We start from the raw sequence: 21,107 nt of genomic DNA, 5'->3' as shown, positions 1-21,107 counted from the left end.
CTGCAAAGGATTCTCAACATAGTATTAAAAATGAAAATTTTATTCATGGTAAAGTTAATTTGTCCAATTACTTTTGAGCCCCTGAAAGGAGGAGGCTTTGTAGAAAATGGTTGCAATTCCTGAACATTTCATAGGATATTTCTGTGCAACCCCTTGAATTAAGCCTAGAAGTCTAAACTTCAACTGCATCTCAGTAGTTTCATTTCAAATCCAGTGTGGTGGCATGCAGAGCCCAATTCAGGAAGATTGTGTCAGTGTCCAAATATTTCTGGGCCTAACGAATCAGGCATGACATTCTGACTACCTCCTTGTTTCTACGCTCACTGTCCACTTTATCAGCTCCACTTACTGTATAGCTGCACTCTGTAGTTCTACAGTTACAGACTGTAGTCCATCTGTTTCTCTGATACTCTGTTACCCTGTTCTTCAGTGGTCAGGACCCCCATGGACCCTCACAGAGCAGGTACTATTTGGGTGGTGGGTCATTCTCATTTCATTTTCTGAAGTAATCAAACACATTCAGTGATGAGGTCTGGAGTCTGGGTTGGTCCGTCATTGCTCCAAGTTTCTTCAGACATTCTTGAATCCAGGTTGGTCTCTGACTTTTGCACAGTGTTGTACATATTCAAACTTCCGTCATTCATTTTCTAAAAGGTGCAATACAAATTCCAGCACAGAAAAAGCTGCAGGTGCTCTCAAACGTAGATTAGATCTCAGATAATCATCTTCGACCAGGTTCTTAATGGGAGATTATCAAGACTACATGCTGTCCAGTTCAACCCAAGACCTGAAAGCTGTCCAGTCTCAAATCGGCGCACATGAGAATCTACTCTGTTTTGAAAAGCTTTCAGGGATGCAGTGACTCATTTTCAGCTCCACAAATGAGGTGTCGTCTAGTCACTGAGCTCATTGAGTCCATCACAGCTCAACGAGCTGCTCTACCCTTTACAACAATACGCTTCCACACTCCCAGCTGTTAGATTTGCATGAAATCAATACACTACTGCTTAAATATAGTGTTACAAAAGATACTTTAATGTCTTTGTCAATACAAAATTCAGATTAAGCTATACAGGCAATTCATGTGTTTATATAGTGGCTTTGTTTGAAGGAAAACAGCTGGAAGTACAGCAGATAAACAGAAGTGAAAGAAGCTGAAGAGGACAAACCAAAACACAGGCAGGGAAGCAACAAGCAGCAATCTCACTCAAAGCTCGGAGTAAAAGGCTGAAAGGGCCCTTTTCCTTTCTTTTCTCTTCCTCTCAGGTCCACTTATGGCATTCGTGAGGTTTTATTTACCAAGAAAAGTTGATCAAATTGTATATAACCATTTTCCAACCTTCATTCTTCATGGCGGCAGCTTCGATATAAAATGTATCACAGAGAAACGATGTCCAAAATGAGTTTGTTCGATGTGATGCTTATCCTCATCACCGCTTCCTTTGTTTGGAGACGTCCAGCTTACTGTGATTGGACCACTCCACAAATCAGCGGCCGGGGGTTCTTTATCAGTCACTAGAACAGCTTGTTCGATGGTGTTCGTCTAGTTCGCTTTAGACTGTTTTTGTCCCTGTGCCTTTAAGACCCACATGTAAATGTCTATGAATAAATGCAGTTATCTAGAGATCATGACTTATCTTGTGACCGCAAGATAAAGTTGTTTTCCTAAGATCACGACTCGTGATCTCAAAAGAAGAATAACTTTTTATCCCGAGATCATGAATGAATTACATTGTGGTCTTTAAAAGTTCTTCTTTTGAGATCACAACTTAGTCATCTTGCGCGGTCTTGGTTATCATGATGCGTGATCTCAAGATAAAATGTGTTTTTCTGAGATCATGACTTAGCTTGTGATCTCAAGATGAAAGGTGTTATCTAACAATCTTAAGACAACTGTCTTGTGATCCCAACATAAAAGTTGTTAGCTCAAGATCACAACACAACATCAACACAACAATCGTAGTAACAGCTCATGTATTATGTATGTTTTTGTGACATCATAAAAGCAGTGAATTCAAAAACGGACTGTTTTCGCAGCTTAGCTGCCGAATGTGGACTGGATGCTTTTTGGAACAGTGTTTACAAACTAAATCTAGAGTCAAACTTTTTATTAAAAAAAAAAAATTTGTTTTCCATGATATGGGGGCCCTTTAAAGAAGCGAGAGAGAGCACTTACAAAAAAAAGCAAGAAGGCCATAAACACACGCGATCAGGCCGAGTTAGTAAGGCAGCAGACTGCAAGCACGTCCTCAGTCGCGCATGGAAACCTAGACAAGGCAGAAACTCGCTGGTCTCCAGGTAACGCTCGCGTCCTGAGAGAAAAACAACACAGCAACTCCGACAGCAGCCCCGGAGAGAGCGGCCACCCCACAGAGGCCAGCAGAGAAGCAGCAGTGGTCCGTTTAAACAAGCAAGAATCGTGATTTTTCACAGCAGATTCAGAATTCAGTAGAAAATAATTAAATCATTAAGGGGGGGGGCACGGACGGTTCCAGTGGGCTATCTGAGCTTTTCCACCTTATAAATCCCCTTTACTGGCACTACACAGCAGCAGGATGAAGCCAGTGTCTCTGGCTGCATGTTCTCTCAGATCCACTCTTTAGGGTTGCGTAAAACGTCCAGCATCTCCGCTTCCTTGGTGCCTTTGCGTGGCTCGTGCATGTACTCCCACCTGAGAAGAGGACCGATTTCAGAAAAAAGTACTTCACAGACACTCATGGGCATGGGCTACATTCATATTACCCGGCTGAAGTGGCACAAATCCGATTTTTTGCCCTAATGTAATACACATGAATTCCGATCGGAGCGTCACGTTAAGGTCGCACGGCCACAAATCAGATCCGTATCCGATCTAGGACCACATATGAAAGTGGCTCAGGCCGGACTTGAAAAGATCAGATTTGCGTCCACACAGCCCTGAAAACACCAGATCTGAGTCACAACAGGGCAGAAAATCTGATCTGTGCCACTTCAGCCTGGTAATGTGAACGGAGCCATACTTAGCATAGTTATCACCAGTGATCATAAAAGCATGCTGGGAGTTTCAAATGATTCATTTTTAAGTTGAGAAAGTGCAGATTCTAAACTTTCAATACAGACTGTGTGTGTCTCTACGTGAAAACCATTACGGAGTACAATTAATCAACCAACATCAACATCAGTCCAAACATCTGTCTCATGTTGATACATACACTATATGGCCAAAAGTTTGTGGACACCTGCTCATCCAGTATGTCTTTCAAAACCAAGGCTACTAAAAAAATGAGTTTGTGCTCCTGTTGCTGCAGTAACAGCCTCTACTCTTCTGGGAAGGCTTTATATATGCTGGGACACTGCTGTGAGGATCTGATTGCATTCAGCCACAAGATAATTAGAGAGATCAGGCACTAATGTTGGATTAGTTTTGGATCACAAACGTCACCTTAACTCATCCAAAGGTGTTGGATGGAGCTCCATCACTCCAGAGAACGCAGTTCCACTGCTCCACAGCCCAGTGCTGGGGGGCTTTATACCCCTCTAGCGCATGTTGACATTGGGCATGGCGACCTTTGGCTCATGTGCAGCTGCTCTAGAGTGTCTCATTCCATTGGTCAGTGCTTTACTTCAGAGATTATACCAACTGTGTGTATTTGAACACCTGTTTTAAGCAGTGGGTGCAGCCGAATTCACTAATGAGAAGGGGTGTCCACAAACCTTTGGACATGTAGTGTAATCATATAATATATAACAATATAGTTAAGCCATTATCTGTTGATACTAAAGTGATTTTGTTGTGCATCCCTATAAAGAACAATCTAATAATTATGTGACTAAAGTCTTCTGAATAGCACAATAGCTCAATAATAATAATGATGATAATTGTGGAATAACAATGATAACTTTAGACATCTGTGGGTTGTTTTGTATTGTGTATTGAGACACAGGTCTTGTTTGATTGTTTCTTATAAAACGTCTTCAGAAATAACAGCATCCATGATGACTGACCAGGTGCTGTGATACATTATCACTTATGTTGTTTTAATCTGAACATTAATGCTTATCTAGACATTCACACTCAGACCGTATGACTAACCTTGCTGTGAGTGGTAGAGACATGAGGATGCTCTCTATTCTGGATCCTGGAGTAGCGAGGCCGAACTTCACCCCACGGTCGTATACCAGGTTAAACTCCACATATCTGCAACACACACACACACACACACACACACACACACACACACACACACACACACACACACACACACACACACTGTAATAACAAACCAAATATGCATTTATTCCATGCAACATTGACCATCCAGCACCAAGCAACTCGCTCATCTCATTAGTTGGTGTGCAACAGCAGGGATACAGTTGGTTTTCTGTAAAGCTGTCAGACGTGATATGAAATATGATTTTTCCTCTTCTCTGTTTGTAAAACATTCAAATATAGTCTAAATCTTAAAGAACTATTTTGCCAGGAAAATAGGTCCAGCAGCTCAAATCAGCAGATTTTCTGCAGTCTGAACAGCAAAAAGCCACATGAAATCTGACTTTTCCCCCCAAATGGATTCAAACCACATTTGTAGTTGGTTTTGAATGTGACTAAAACTGGATTGATAAGTGGCTCAGTTTGATCGGTCAGATCAGGTTTCATTTTTTCCGTCTGCAGATCATGACATCAGAATGTGCGACAGGAAGTGTGCATATACACATGACCGCTTAAACATGGAGAGTAGAGGCTTTTAACAAACATTTAGATAACATTTTATTTACTTTATATGTTGTAGTTTCACAGTAACTGTTTCAATTGAAGCCTGTCTCTGGATATCACCAGTACAGCCTGCAGCTGGTTAGCAGCCTGTTGACATTAATATGTTCTGTTCAGGCTGTATTCAATAAAAAAGACACACTGTTATAAAATATAGTGCAACTGTTTAATTAGCTAGTTATCATAAGCCCTATTGGAGCTGGATTAGTTTTGCTAGAGGAGGTCCAGTAATGGAATCTATGCATGATCTGTATGGGATAATGAATCTGTATACTTTTTCCAAATTACCCCAAATAGCCCAGGTCCACACACATACACACACTATATATATTATACATATATAATACACACAGTCATGTCAAATAATTAGGACACCCTATGAAATCTTGTATATTTAACATATTTGGACATGTGGATATTTACTATCAATTTTAACAATACTGTGGGATTGAAGGAATATGACTAAACAATTAAAAATTAAGAAAGGCCTTTTTACAATTTTCTGTAAAATGTTATTTAGAAAGAAAGCCATTTCTGGTGAGGCATAAATTAGGACACCCCTACATATTGTCCCACTTAAAATAGTTAAGATCACACACAGGTGTATCACGTCGGGTGCAGATGATCAGAACATCGTTACCCAGCGTTCTGAATGAGGTTTGCTCTATTTAAACCTCAGAAAATCAGTTTGGTGTGTCCCTTACTGCTGAAGTGAGAGTGAGCGCCATGGTGAGATCCAAAGAGCTGCCAGAGGCCCTCAGAAAGAAGACCGTGGCTGCTTATGAGTCTGGTAAGAGATTTAAAAAGATCTCAAAAGAATTTGACATCAGCCGTTCCACCATCCGGAAAATTGTTTACAAGTGGAGGACATTCAAAACAACTGTGACCATGACCAGGTCTGGCTGTCCAAGCAAGTTCACCCCCAGAGCAGACCGTAAGATTCTAAAAGAAGTCATGAAAAATCCTAAAGTTTCATCACAGAACCTACAGCACCTACGGCTCTTGCTACTGTTGATGTGAAAGTGCAAGACTCAACTATCAGAAAGAGACTCCACAAGTTCAACTTTCATGGGAGGTGTGCAAGGAGGAGACCCTTTGCTCTCTAAAGAAAAACATTAAGGCCAGACTGAAGTTTGCCAGAGAGAATGCAGACAAAGTCCAGGACTTCTGGAATAATGTTCTTTGGACAGATGAGTCTAAAATTGAGTTATTTGGACACCAGAACAGAAGACCTGTTTGGCGTAGACCAAATACTGCATTCCCAGAAAAGAACCTCATACCAACTGTGAAGCATGGAGGTGGGAGTGTCATGGTTTGGGGATGCTTTGCTGCAGCAGGACCTGGCCATCTTACCATCATCGAATCCACCATGAATTCTACTGTGTATCAGAGGGTGCATGAGGAACATGTGAAAGCGGAACTGGACCCTGCAACATGACAATGATCCAAAACATACCAGTAAATCCACCAAGGACTGGCTGAAAACTAAGAAGTGGAGAATCCTGGAATGGCCAAGTCAAAGTCCGGATCTTGATCCCATTGAGATGCTGTGGAGTGACTTAAAACGGGCTGTACATGCAAGAAACCCCTCAAACATCTCACAGCTTAAAGAATTCTGCGCTGAGGAATGAGGCAAACTTTCTTCAGATCGATGTCAGAGATTGGTAGATGTCTACAAGAAGCATCTCACTAAAGTTATTTCAGCCGAAGGGGGCAACACTAGTTTTTAGAGGGTAGGGTGTCCTAACGTTTTCCTCCATTATAATACGCATTTTTGTTCATATCTTTTGTTTCATGAGTAAAACAATGTTACTTTTTTGTTGTTTATTTGCAATTAAATCACTTTTTTTTCCAGAAATAAACAAAAAAATTTTTCACATGTAAAATTTATTATATATATATATATATATATATATATATATATATATATATATATATATAGAGACACACACACACACACACACACACACACACACACACACACACACACACACACACACACACACACAGAGTGAGTCAAAAGTCACAGGACAGTTTTATTTTTTTTTATGCTGTCACAATGATCAGCCTCAATGATGCGGTGCTGAAGTTGGTGTTTGTTGCGGATTTTCTCAGCATACACAATTTGTTTGAGATGACCCCAGAGATAAAAGTCGATAATGAAATAAAAAATAAAATAACATGTCCTGTGACTTTTGACTCACCCTGTACACACACACACACACACACACATTCAGTGTTGTATTGAACTTGATTACTGAAAATGGTGAAACTGAGCTCCATTCTAGGTTTTAGACTTCGGGTCATAAAAAAGAAAAAGGGAGGTGGCATTTTCTACTAAGCTGAAGTTGGCTACTCATTCACCAGCTTCTTGTTTGAATTTGCCTTGTGCCTGTAACTGCAGCCACATTTACAAAGGAACAGGAAATCTGGCCAAGAAGCCGGCGAATACGAAGTCAAACTGCACCCATGTCCATTTACCCAGTTTTGTTATTACATCATTGAGATTGATTTATGCAGGGCTGCTAATACGGAAGGAGCTCTGAGTTCAGCGAATTATGGAGGGGATTCACTCCAGACTGTAAAAAACTACATACGTGGCAGATTTGTACTGGATTAAAATCACAGATCTCATCGGTCATCGCTCATTTAAAACAGCACATCCTCATTTAAAACTAATCCAGCTCCAATAGGTCTGCAGTTAGGTTTATAAAGGTTTGCCTCTACCTACTTGGCGTATGCACATATGCATTGATACTTAGGCAAAAAATGTGGACGTACAAGGAAATTAAACTACAGCCTGACCGGACAAATCAGGGCGAGAGTAACTACAGTAGTTGTGCAGCAGCTTGGCCATGCAGGTAAACTAGCAGCTTACTTTAATACCTTATAAATATTACCTGATTATTAGCTATTGAGCTACACAGCTCGTCTGCCATCTGATACTTATTGATGAGTATCAGGAACGGATTTAGTGTCATTCAGCTTATACAAGTAAACGTGTCACTTCATTTGGAGTGATGGAGTAACTAAAAAGCTGTCGGACGTTTCCAGATATGTGTATCTGTAACTTGCCTGCCGCGTCTGACTTGCTGCCAGTCTTTCTCCTTCTGGGTGAAGGAGTCGTTGAGGTGTTTTCGGACGATGGGCAGGTAGCAGGGCACCACAGTTTTTGCACAGCTCTTCACAAAGCTAAACACCTCCTCTTGATTTGGAGAGTCCAGGTCATCAAAGAAAATTCCGCCGATGCCCCGCGTCTCACCACGATGACGGACGTAGAAGTAACGGTCACACCTAGAGGGAGATTTAAAAGTGCGTTGTGGTATTTTTAGGTCAAATCTGTGAGGAACTGCTCTGTTAATTCTAAATATAGTAACTTGTGTGGTTTTATGGGCCAAAAAGAGCCAAAACTGAATATGGAGTGATTCTCGCATGAGTATTTTCCAACCTCTCTTTAAGAATTAAACAAAGCAGGCTGGGCCTTGAAGACTGACGCATGCAAATGAGTTCTGTTCTCATTGGCTGCCTTGTGGAGGCCGCAATGATACGTTTGCTTCCTGACAGCCAGGAACAGCACATCGTTTAATAGTTTTCTTATATTTTCCACACCAACATAAACTGTTGTAGGCTGAATGGGCAGTCATGACATCACATCGTGACATCACAGCCATAATGTAAAACTGTCTTGTTCAGCTTAGTTTCAGACAACGTTCCAGACAATGAAATGCTTTTGATGAGCCCTTTAAATTAACCATCTCCATTTCTCTGATACTTTGTTGGCCCCCTTTTACCCTGCTCACAGGACGCTGTTGGCTGGATATTATTGTTTGGTGGACTATTCTCAGTCTGTCTGATCCACTCACACCAGCACAACACACACTAAGACACAACCACCAAGTCAGTGTTTCTGCAGTGCTGAGAATGACCCACCACCCAAATAGTACCTGCTCTGTGAGGGTCCATGGGGGTCCTGACCACTGTAGAACAGGGTAACAGAGTATCAGAGAAACAGATGGACTACAGTCTGTAACTGTAGAACTACAGAGTGCAGCTATACAGTAAGTGGAGCTGATAAAGTGGACAGTGAGTGTAGAAACAAGGAGGTGGTCAGACTGTTATGGCTGATCAGTGTCTTGCGACCCCACTGTATCCTCATTCTATCTAAATGACACACAACTGCAGCTGGAAATAATGGACTGTCTTATCTCTGTAGAACAGTCTGCATCCACCCAGCACTCACACCACTAAACACACCCATCCACACACACAAATCAGCAGCGTGAGGGTCCTACCACTTCTTAAAGTCAGGATAGTATTTCGGGTGGTGTTTATCACACGCCTCCCGCAGGACGCTGTGGAAAAGGGCCGCGTCCTCCTTGTCAATGTAAACTGGAGTGAGGTCAGTGCCCCCACCAAACCACCACTGCTTAGAGCCTGAGAGAGAGAGAGAGAGAGAGAGAGAGAGAGAGAGAGAGAGAGAGAGAGAGAGAGAGAGAGAGAGAGAGAGAGAGAGAGAGAGAGATTAATTCATTAATGATCTATTTATTCTTATGTATCTTCCAGGACTCCCTCTAGGAATTGATATAATCTGCAGTGACTAGCACTGGGTATCAACATTCAACACCTGTACACACTTAAAGGGTTCTATATAGAACCATGAACACTCAAAGAACGGTTCTTTGCATTGTGATAATTTTCTTCAGATTGATGGAGAATCTGCTGTAGATGGTTATATATATATATATATATATAGCACCAAGAAGAGTTCTTTTATTGTTACAGACTTGACATTACAACAACAGAAGATCCCTTTTTGGTGCTATACAGAACCGTCTATAGCAGATTCTCCACCAATCTGAAAAACAGCCATTTAACAACGCAAAGAACACTTCATGCAATCATGCAAAGGGCTCTTCGAGTGTTTATGGTTCTATATAGACCTAATTTCTTTACTAAAGAACCCTTGAAGAACCATAATTTTTAAACAGTGTCTGGTACCGATTGAATCACTTCAATACCCCTGATACTGAAAAGCTCTAAAAATTTTACTTAATTCGCTTAAGTAGTCAGTCTTTTCATCATGAACATTACATCATGTGAAGGTTGTTTAAATGCATTTAAAGGTTTCTTCACACTTTTCCAATGTGGTTCTTTAGAGAACCACAAGTTCTTAAGAAAAGTCTGTTTCTAGATTAGATGTGTATTTAAATGAGAATGTAAATGAAACAAATTAGGTGTTCTTTCTAGAAACTCTACATGAATGTTTAAAGCTGTGAAGTGACAAACGCTTCTTTAGGGAACCAGAAGCGTTTCTTCTATGGCACTCAGAACACACACACCCACACCCCCCCCCCCCCCCCCCCCCCCCCCACACCCACACCCACACCCACTTCCACTGTTGCAATACTGCTGTATGAATTTCCTTTTAACTGATGCCATTATATAAAATGTTAATAAATGTTAATAAATGTGATGTTAATAAAGCTTTATAAATGAAGAGCAAGAGAGAGGACAGAGAGAGAAACGGAGACAAATAAAGAGAGACAGAGAACAAGAGACACAGAAATAGAGGCAGAGAGAAAGGGAGACAGAGACAGACAGAGAGAGGCAGTGAGGGGGAGGGGGAGAGAGAGAGAGAGAGAGAAAGAGACAGACAGACAGAGAGAGAGAGCGAGAAAGAGACAGAGAGAGGGAGAGAGAGGCAGTGAGGGGGGAGAGAGAGAGAGAGCGAGAAAGAGACAGAGAGAGGGAGAGAGAGAAAGAGAGAGAGCGCGAGAAAGAGAGAGAGAGCGAGAAAGAGACAGAGAGAGAGAGCGAGAAAGAGACAGAGACAGAGAGAGAGAGAGAGAGAGAGAGAGGCAATGAGGGGAGAGAGAGACAGAGAGAGACAGGCAATGAGGGGGGCGCGAGAGAGAGAGAGCGAGAGAGAGAGAGAGAGAGAGAGAGGCAATGAGGGGAGAGAGAGACAGAGAGAGACAGGCAATGAGGGGGGAGAGAGAGAGAGAGAGAGAGAGAGAGAGAGAGAGAGAGAGAGAGAGAGAGAGAGAGAGACAGGCAATGAGGAGAGAGAGAGAGAGAGAGAGAGAGAGAGAGAGAGAGAGAGAGAGAGAGAGAGAGACAGGCAATGAGGAGAGAGAGAGAGAGAGAGAGAGAGAGAGAGAGAGAGAGAGAGAGAGAGAGAGAGAGAGAGAGAGAGAGAGAGAGAGAGAGACAGGCAATGAGGGGAGAGAGAGAGAGAGAGAGAGAGAGACAGGCAATGAGGGGGGAGAGAGAGAGAGAGAGAGAGAGAGAGAGAGAGAGAGAGAGGCAATGAGGGGAGAGAGAGAGAGAGAGAGAGAGAGAGAGAGAGAGAGGGGCAATGAGGGGAGAGAGAGAGAGAGAGAGAGAGAGAGAGAGAGAGAGAGAGAGAGAGAGAGAGAGAGAGAGAGAGAGAGAGAGAGAGGCAATGAGGGGAGAGAGAGGCAATGAGGGGGAGGGAGAGAGAGAGAGAGAGAGAGAGAGAGAGAGAGAGAGAGAGAGAGAGAGAGAGAGAGAGAGAGAGAGAGAGAGAGAGAGAGAGAGAGAGACAGGCAATGAGGAGAGAGAGAGAGAGAGAGAGAGAGAGAGAGACAGGCAATGAGGGGAGAGAGAGAGAGGGAGACAGGCAATGAGGGGGGAGAGAGAGAGAGAGAGAGAGAGAGAGAGAGAGAGAGAGAGAGAGAGAGAGAGAGAGAGAGAGACAGGCAATGAGGGGAGAGAGAGAGAGAGACAGGCAATGAGGGGAGAGAGAGAGAGAGAGAGAGAGAGAGAGAGAGAGAGAGAGAGAGAGAGAAAGAGAGAGACAGGCAATGAGGGGGGAGGGAGGGAGGGAGAGAGAGAGAGAGAGAGAGAGAGAGAGAGAGAGAGAGAGAGAGAGAGACAGGCAATGAGGGGAGAGAGAGAGAGAGAGAGAGAGAGAGAAAGAGAGAGACAGGCAATGAGGGGGGAGGGAGAGAGAGAGAGAGAGAGAGAGACAGGCAATGAGGGGAGAGAGAGAGAGAGAGACAGGCAATGAGGGGAGAGAGAGAGAGAGAGACAGGCAATGAGGGGAGAGAGAGAGAGAGAGACAGGCAATGAGGGGAGAGAGAGAGAGAGAGACAGGCAATGAGGGGAGAGAGAGAGAGAGAGAGAGAGAGAGAGAGAGAGAGAGAGAGAGAGAGAGAGAGAGAGAGAGAGAGAGAGAAAGAGAGAGACAGGCAATGAGAGAGAGAGAGAGAGAGAGAGAGAGAGAGAGAGAGAGAGAGAGAGAGATGGGTGTGGTTAACAGATAACAGCATCTGTTTCCAGAGATCCTCATAATGACCAGTGACGGCAAAACTCCCTCACCGTCCTCCTCCTCAATCTCAAAGTATCTGTAGTTGAAGTGCACTGTGGGAATGTGGGGGTTTTTGGGGTGGATGACTGAGCTGACGCCCATCGCGATGAACGGCAGCTTCCCTGTGACGAAGAGATAAAGAGAAAACGGTTAGATGGACAGAACGCCGCCAGAGTCACGTAGAGACATCGCAGCTCAGCCAAATCCAATTTACAGAGAAACTGATATACGAGACACATGCGGAACATCAAAGACGACATTCCAATAAAGAATAAAGTTCTTCTCGGGGTGGAGGCGTTTACTGTCCCTGAAGTTTGACACCGTTTCACACAAAAAAGAGAGTTTCAGAGGAAAGGAGTGGGTGAGTGGGTTCCAGTCTGTGGAACAAAGCCTTACTAAATATCAGCCCTGTGGCTTGAGCAATACCAACAATCCTGAGACTAAAGCAATAACCTGGCACAGAAAAACCAAACTACCACCCTTACACCACATGTGGGTGATCAGCCACGACATGTTTGGTGTCTGTAGTCTGCTTCTTTAGTCTTAGCTCTGAAGCTAGAAGGCTAATGTAGCTAACAAATGCTCCCTCCCTCACTCAATATATATTTTGGTTTGTCCATCTGAATTTTCGTGAACAAATAATAAGGAAAATTATTCAGTCACTGCATGAAATAAATGTAAATTTTTATTTTATTTATTTATTTTGTAAAAGCCCCTCAAATGAACAGAACGTGTGTTTTCTGATCTCCACATGTCACTATATGCTTATAATTTACTGCTGAAAGCCAAAAATCTCCACCGCTCTTTGTGTTGTTTTCTAAAAGTGATGATTCCAGAGCAGATCACTGAAGAGACGCCGTCTGTTTATAGTTTAGAGCCCAGATTTGGGGAAAAACGGGTCGACTTTCAGTAGAAAAACAAAGTTCAGCTTCTTTTATTATAAGGGTTTAAAATGACGTCACCGTCTATTAGACTGGAGAGAAGAGCTACAGCCTCACACGACGCCCAGCTTCTGAATGGAGCTTATGGAATATGAACGTTATGAAGGACATGACCAAGAGCGGTTTGGAACCACCGGTGGTCTCAATGGATTGAAAAGGTTAAGAGAGACCACCGATTCTTTTTTTCTAATTCACTTATAATTAAACGGTTCAGGTGTAAACAGGGCGGTTCAGAGCGGTTTGGTGTGAAACTCCAACTCTAGAGAAACTCACCAAGTCAGAACTGTTCACAGTGGTGGTGATAGGAACCAGACGTCCACCTCTAAAAGCTCCTCACAGAAAGTTCCTACGTGAAATGGCTATGAATTCACTGCCTGATGCCTAAATATAGTGTTTATAGTAGTGTTGAGAAGATTTTGGCCTTTACAACATTTTCTCCATCACGAACATTCCATATAAACTCAGAAGACTCATGTAGGTTCTCTGGTGGTCCTGGATAGTGAACTCTATTTGTGTTGTAGTCATGGTGATGCCTGGTTCCTATCACCACCACTGTAAAGACATCTGAACCAGTTCACATCAAATCGAATCTCTCTGTTTACATCCAAACCCCTACAGAAATGATGGAATTGCGATTTAACACTATGGATAAGAGAATGAGCAGGACATCGCTGGCTCACCATCTTTCCCTTTCAGCACTTTTCCACGGCTGCGCATCTGCTTGGCTGCTTCCTCTGTCAGGTAGCCGGACACGACAGACACGTTCACTCCGGCCTTCTCAAACACCTTACCATCCTGCATCACGCAGCTGATCCCCCCACCACCTGTAACACACAGACCATTTACAGGGCTTCAGTAGATGATACGAGTCTTTCTGATGATACGAGCACCTTTCTAGTCATTCACCGTTTCTTCTGAAATGAAGAGGATTAATAGTGAGGTTGTCCTCCTTTGATGCAATAACAGCCTCTTCTCTTCTGAAATGTCTTTACACTAGATGTTGGAGGTACTCCAGCTCATCCCAAAGTTATTGGATGGAGCTCCATCACTCCAGAGAACTCAGCTCCACTGCTCCACAGCCCAACGATGGGGGCTTTATACCACACACTTGGCACTAGTATGGCTCATGTGTGGCCACATGAGTGCGCATTTGATCACGTATTAGCAGTGGGTGCACCTTAAAGGACAATGCCACCAAATCATTAAGATAAACAAAGTCATTCAGAGCGGTTTGGTGTGAAACGCTCTGTTCTAGTGAAACTTACAGAGTCAGAACTGTTCACAGTGGTGGTGATAGGAACCAGACGTCCACCTCTAAAAGCTCCTCACAGAAAGTGACTACATGAATACAATAATATGTTTAGGCCAAAATCTATTCATAAAAGTGCATGTATTATATCAATACAGGGTGTTGTAAGGCATAATAGAAAGAAAATGCACTTTATGATTAAGTACTATTAACTACTATTTTGCCTTCATCAACGTTACATATAAAACTCAGAAAACTCATGTAGGTTCATGTGTGGCTTTGGATAATAAATAAAAAGGCTATATTTGTGTTGCAGACATTGTGACCCCTGGTTCCTATCACCACCACTGTAAAGAAATCCAAGTTTCTCACAATCAACCATTTCACATCAGACCACTCTGAAAGACTGTGTTTACACCTCAGTAGTTGAATTACACAGGAATTTTGGAAAGTTGGTGGAATTTCTCTTTAAAGCGGCTGAAATCGCTACAGAAACTGGTGTCATTACACAAGACAATGGGTATAAAGAAGCCATTTACAGGGACTTGTGTCATTATTACCCAACACAGTGACAACATGCATCACCAATTAGATGCGATTTCAAAGTGCTTCTTATTCACTACAGGCCTTTTCTTAACAATGGCAGTCTTGAGTACAGTGTGAGGAAACTTATAGCACAATCCTTCTGTCATTCATGCTGGACTTAGTGGGTATAAGAGCAACTGTTGTTTGAAGATCTGAACTTGAACATGTATCAAGCAGAACTTTGGACCATGACCCCTGACCACGCTGCCTCTTGTGAAATTACTAACGCACTACAACTAAAGTCAATGTAAAGGAGAAGCAAGCAAGCAGGTGTTGTCACAAAAAATCCGGGTCCGAGCCCCCATGAGCGTCGCCAGCGGGGGCAGTGGCAAGGAAAAGCTCCCTAAAGAGGAAGAAACACTGAGAGGAACCAAAACTCAGAAGGGGAACCCACCCTCCTCTGTTCGACACTGGACAGCAAACATTGTTAGTATAAAATATTCTTGTACAAAGTGGGAAAACAGGTGGGCACCGGTTAATTAGTCTATGATTTGCAGTGGCAGCAGCAGCATCTGATGGTGAGGACTGCACAGCGTTGTACAGCAAGAAGCTCAATGGTGGTCAAGCCGGTCCAGAAGGCTGGTGAGCAGTGGGCACCCGCTCAAGGCAGAACATCCTAACTGCACTATGAAGGTTCTTCCTTATGCTCTTAGGGGGCTTTTAATGTTGAGTCTTGGTTCCATTCAGAAATCTACCCTACATGATGCTCATTTATTCACTGTTTATGCATATTTATGTTTATTTGTACACATGCATGTTTATTCCCATCTAATAATATTAATACCTCCTTCTTTAGTATTATCTGCATCCAGATTTCTGCCTATAATTCTGTAGATCACTCGTATCTCCGTTTTTGATGTTTTTCAGTTTGAAATGCCTCTTGTTCTTCACGCTGTATGTAAATTTCAGGATGAATGGACTAAAAGAAACGACTCAAAATGACTCGGGGGGGGGGGGGGGACTCTGGTTCTATTGACTTACATTAAAAGTAACTTGTCCCGCCCCCCCCCCCCCTTCTATAAACGTACCCTTTTCTCGACAAGCGATATACAGTTCTGTGTAAATTGCTGTCGGAATAAAAAATAAATAAATAAAACTTTCCATTTACAGAATTTGAAAACAGCAGCTGCCCTTTATAATCTGTTAAACTTTCATAATGAACAGAAAAACTATAAATAACTGATTCATTTCACTTCTATTGAATATTAAGAAGGTCTTTTTCTTTCTCCTGTACAAGTTGCTATATTGCGGATACAAGGTTTTATTGCGTTGATATATTGTGCTGTACAGCTGTAGGGAAGCATCACCTTATTGTAATAGTAAAGTATAGTTTCAATACATTTTAATGTGCGGGAATCTCTGGCATGTAAATATGACTTTACTGGGGGGCCAAAAAAACTAATCTTTAGAAGTGCTGCTATGGGACAACGTCTGGAGTAGACTGGTGTAGTGTAGTGGATAACACTGCTGCCTTCTGCACTGTAGACTGAGGTCCCCACCTGGGTAAACGCCCTACACTACAGCAATAAGAGTCCTTGGGCAAGACTCCCAACACTTCCTTCACCTCCCTGTGTAAAATGATCAAACTGTAAGTCGCTCTGGATAAGAACATCTGCCAAATGCCTTAAAATGTGAAATGGAGTACAGAAATAAATGGACGCAGGTGTCAATATGCATTATATGTTTATATGATTATATATATATTACTACATTTTTAGCACTGTAGTGTTCGTGTTTGGCTTTTGGTTTCATCTTTTAAACTCAACTAAAGTTTTTGTTCTTTACTCAACACAAATTTCTTTCCTGCTTCAGAGTAAAACATCTTTTTTCTTTGATCTTTCAACCTGTAAAGCAGATGAAAGGCTTTTAGAAAGGCACACTAAGGCGGAGACAAATCTCCCATGTGAATTCACTAACGTGAGGTTGTGTTCCTCACCTTCCTCTCGGCTCCAGCGGTCCACCCTGAACTTCCCACCGTCCACTTCCTCCAGCGCCCGGCAGAACTCAGCCTGCGTCTGCATGATCAGCATCTCCATCCGGGAGCTCATCTCTCCTTTCTTCTTCTCCAGCTGCTCCACGGAGGTGACCGGCGGAGACATGAACGCCTTGCACCGCTCGGCAACGTCGCCCTTCTCGTCCTCCTCGCAATCAGAATCAAAATCCCTCTTAGGAATGTGCTTTCATCCGTACTCGGGAAGAGAAGGTTCATTAACCTTATTAATGTTATCTTATTCATCAGCCGATACCACGAAAGGTTTGGAAAATATCGGGATTTATCGCAATATGGAATTTGATTAATATCGCACAGCCCTACACTTAAAAAGATGGTTCTTCAAGGGTTCTTCAGAAGACAATGGTGCAAGTTAGAAGCAAGAATTATACAGAACCATTTCATGATTAACGTCTTCCTCAGACTGATAGAACCATATACAACACCTTCTCTATCTAGAACCTGTTTTCTATAGGTCACCAAAAAGTGTTCTGCTGTTGTTACAGTGTCAGCAAAGCCCTTTTTGGTGCTATACAGAACCATTTCCATTAAGAAGGTTCTATATAGAAGCATATACAACACATTCTCTATCAATCTGAAGAAACCCTTCCCCGTGCAAAGAACCCTTCCAGCATGAAACAGGACTCGTGGTTCTAAATGGAACCATTCCCTTTACTAAAGAACCCTTGAAGAACCATCTTTTTTAAAGTGACAACACAGAACAGCACAAAACAACACAAACGAGCCCAAAACAGTCGCAGAAGGTAATAAAGCATCCACATCCACTGAACGCGAAGCTCTACCTTCACGACCCCCGTCCTGGTCGCCATCTCAGCCCGCTGAAAGTGACTGAACGCGGCCGCTGCGACTCCAGCCACCGCCGCGGCTCCCCCGGCCACCCAGACCACCCTGGGTCCATTCACTGTCCTCCCATATGACAAGTGTCTGCTGCCCACAGCCCTGGACCTCCACGGAACCGAGGCTACGTCCGCTTTACCCGCCGTGCCCAGCCGCGCCGCGGACCGCAGTGCCCTGCTTAAGGTGTACAAGACAAACGAAGACATGCCTTCGGCTTTAAAGCCCAAATGACCCTGTCCACACGTCCCGCGCCTCTTTAAGACGGACACACTTCCAGACACTCGTGTAATTTTGCACGTATCTGTCTCGCGTTCCACTTTCGGAGGAGTGACTTTTCGCTAGCGTTCTGCGCATGCTCGGCGTAGAGCTGCATGATGGGAAATGGAGTTCTTCCAGTATCGTTTTTCTTAACTGGCCAATAAAGCCCTCAAACCAGAGGTAAGGACATTGCGTTCCCTCGCAAAGGTTTTGCATGTCCTTGCAGATAAATAAACATTTGTGAGGGAACGCCTACGGAGCTCTGCTGGTGGCATCCTGTATAAGTAAAATAATCAGTGGGAACGAGATCCTAAAGCATGGCTACGAGTTAGTAAGGTGTGGGAATGAGATCATTAAGTCGTGGCCACAACTTAGTACGATGTGGGAACGAGACCATGCCTTATTAAGCTGTGGTCAAGGCATTGTCACACCTAACAAAGACGATTGACTTCATTTTCTGGCTCCCACACCTTACTAAGTTTTGGAGCCGCCCTGGTGACATCCTGTATAAATAAAAATAATGCGTGGCCACGCCTTCTTAACAAGTGGGAACAAGATCCTAATGTGTAGCCGCGAGTAAGGCATGGGAATGAGATGATTAAGTCGTGATGATTAAGTAAGGCATGGGAACAAGATTGCAACTTTACTAAGTCGTGGCCACTGGAATGAGATGATTAGGATCTTGTTCCCACTTGTTAAGAAGACATGGCCATGCATTATTTTTATTTATACAGCCCAGCAGGGCTCCATTTGGTGATGCGCACACACACACACACACATATCTAGACAGATATATATATATTCTATATGGGAGGGGGGTTGCAGAAGCTCTTTAGGGGCTCTGTACTCAGAGGTCCTGTGGGTTTTATGTACCAGAAATCATTCATAATTCATTTTTACTTCACTGATGTCCTCATATTAAATTTACACCATTTGGCTGACGCTCTTATCCAGAGCAATCTACAATTTGATCATTTCACACAGGGGTTGAAGGCAGTGTTAGGCGTCTTGCCCAAGGACTCTTATTGGTATAGTGTAGGGGGCTTACCCAGGTGGGGGATTGAACCCCAGTCTACAGCACAGAAGGCAGAGGTGTTACCCACTACACTATCCAGTCATTCTGTGTTGAAAGCAGCCCAAAACGTGTAGCTGGATATAGAAATATCTAAATGAACACAGACTGTGTCGTCTCCCACTGATCACGCTGATGCGTCTAATCAGAGACAGGATGTGTTGTTTTTAACGCGTGTTTTAAGAGTCTGTGCCTGTTCAGATGGGCTGCCCTGTGTTGTCCTCTCAGACACTCCTCTTAGTGTTGGAGTGAATGGGCGGGGCTAAGCAGAATGGGTGGATATCTGTAAAAAAGTCGTTTTTTTGCGACATCACAAAAACAGCCTTAGTTTCCAGCCTGGGGAGGGAATGGTCAGTATCTGCATATTAGAACAAACTCTTTTATTTTAAAAAGTGAGGAAAACTGACCGACATGGGCCTTAAAACGGTGTTTGTTTTGTGATTTCTTTACATGTATTAATATTTATTTGCCTCAATGAGAAAATCAGTGCTACATGTTGACATGCAGGCCAACTCTAAATGAGGCTAAAGGTTCTGCATATTATGTAAAATGGTTACAAGGCTCAGGAAATGGTGCTAATCTGGGATTATAAGCAAGATGTTTAGGTTAATTGGCTTCCTGTGAAAAGGCACTGCGATCTCCTGCACTCTGTCTGACACAGACGCACACTGAATGTGTTTGGTTTGATTTTTTTCCTTTGTGATCGTATTGTTTAACAAAAAACAGACGGCTGTGTCCCAAATTCACCCCTAGTTCCCTACAGAGTAACTTTACTTTCTATGGCAGGGAAGTGAGTGACCTGAACAAACCAGCGGCTGTATCCCAAATTGCCTCCCTGCAGGACACACTGTGTTATTTGGCTGTAAAAGGTTGTAAAAGGTTTATTTTGAGACCTACGTAGTGCACTATATAGGGAACAGGGAGTGGTTTGAAATCGAGCCTTCATATACAGCGCACTACGTAAAATAATGGCTTCTACAGCCAAGTTTACTACAGAGAGCCGTTTGGGATTATAATGAAGGTCTGTAGTGTCTGAAGACACTTTAAGAGATCTATAATGCTGTATAACGCTGCTCTATAGCAATGTACAATATGTTGGCCTCTGTACAATAGTACTGTCTTAAATATGTCTATGGTAATTGTGTATTATCCCATCTTATACACCAGTTAGTTCCGGCCACGCGAGCTGATTGGTTGAGAGGTGCTCTAACTGTGCTGTTGTTTCACCATAACATCACAGGTTTTTCACCAACACTGTATCACTCCGCTGAGACGCTGTTGCTAAGCAACGACTTTGACAGCTGTAGGAGACACTCGAGCCATTTGAACGTTTTTACTTCTTACTTTGCCCCAAACAGAAAACGGACACTGTTAAGATCACATCTGACCGACAGCCGATTTGGTCCGACTCTGAAGACGAGACGACACTAAATTCCCAAACCGTCGTCACCACTGAGCAGCTTTTCAGTCGGCAGCTGTGACAGAAGATCAGCTGAACAACCTGGAATCAGCCAGAAATGAACCCAACACCATTCGCCAAACTAAACGGGCTGTAAGAAGCTTTACAGACCGGCTGGAACAAAACAACATTAATACTGATCTGGAGAAACTGACCAAGCTGAGCTGAACCTGATATTGGGGCAGCAGCGAGTGGGCGGAGCTCGTTACTCTGACGTAGCAACAAGCTGCTGGTTAAGGAGCTATAATTTGGTGAAGGAGCTGAACATTAAAACATATTCAACGCGGCGTTCACGGCCAGTTTATTAACTTCTTACTGTATTTATTTCACTGTATTAAAGCAGTAGAGCACTCGAGGAGGGAGTTATCACCAATAACATCACGGCTGTGATGATCTACGGCCACCAGATCACAGCCGGGATGTTATTTCACATTAACACACTCCCTCTCGGGTTCTGCTGCTTAAGTATTTGTTTTATTTGGGCAGATCTGCTTTACTAATTTTAGGTTTTTGGATTCACAAAATACCAATCGTTGCCCATCAGTTGGAATCTGAGTCGACGCCAGAGTTTATTATTTTATTTTATTTTTTATTTATACAGTTACACAATCA

At 43.1% G+C, this 21,107-nt stretch overlaps 1 protein-coding gene across 2 annotated transcripts; it reads right to left on the bottom strand.

Moving 5' to 3' along the window:
* Window positions 1-1,012: 1,012 nt before the first annotated feature.
* Window positions 1,013-18,043, bottom strand: cpox (coproporphyrinogen oxidase). 2 transcript variants are annotated; one of them, XM_017725449.2, is made up of 8 exons: window positions 17,652-18,043; window positions 16,795-16,999; window positions 13,705-13,848; window positions 12,095-12,205; window positions 9,043-9,184; window positions 7,826-8,044; window positions 4,073-4,177; window positions 1,013-2,671 (listed from the first exon to the last, which is right to left on the bottom strand). In XM_017725449.2, exons 1-8 carry the CDS (start codon window positions 17,910-17,912, stop codon window positions 2,587-2,589), a joined length of 1,272 nt encoding a protein of 423 aa, XP_017580938.1. In that variant the 5' UTR covers window positions 17,913-18,043; the 3' UTR covers window positions 1,013-2,586. The 2 variants fall into 2 exon arrangements, with proteins under 2 accessions (XP_017580938.1, XP_017580939.1); XM_017725450.2 differs by having other exon boundaries at window positions 16,795-16,996; window positions 17,652-17,912.
* Between the last annotated feature and the right edge of the window lie 3,064 nt (window positions 18,044-21,107).

This window comes from Pygocentrus nattereri, chromosome 28, assembly GCF_015220715.1.
Source record: "Pygocentrus nattereri isolate fPygNat1 chromosome 28, fPygNat1.pri, whole genome shotgun sequence".
NCBI lineage: Eukaryota > Metazoa > Chordata > Actinopteri > Characiformes > Serrasalmidae > Pygocentrus > Pygocentrus nattereri.
Note: the sequence above shows the minus strand (reverse complement) of the source record. Positions and strands in the feature narration are given on the sequence as shown.

What these genes read in the sequence shown, in the direction of transcription:
- cpox (XM_017725449.2), bottom strand. Translation starts at nt 17,912, where the DNA reads ATGTCTTCGTTTGTCTTGTACACCTTAAGCAGGGCACTGCGGTCCGCG. An exon ending in CAGCAAGTCAGACGCGGCAG is followed by an intron (nt 4,178 to 7,825) that starts GCAAGTTACAGA and finishes TGTGTGTTGCAG; the next exon opens with ATATGTGGAGTTTAACCTGG. An exon ending in TCTCTACCACTCACAGCAAG is followed by an intron (nt 2,672 to 4,072) that starts GTTAGTCATACG and finishes TCCTCTTCTCAG; the next exon opens with GTGGGAGTACATGCACGAGC.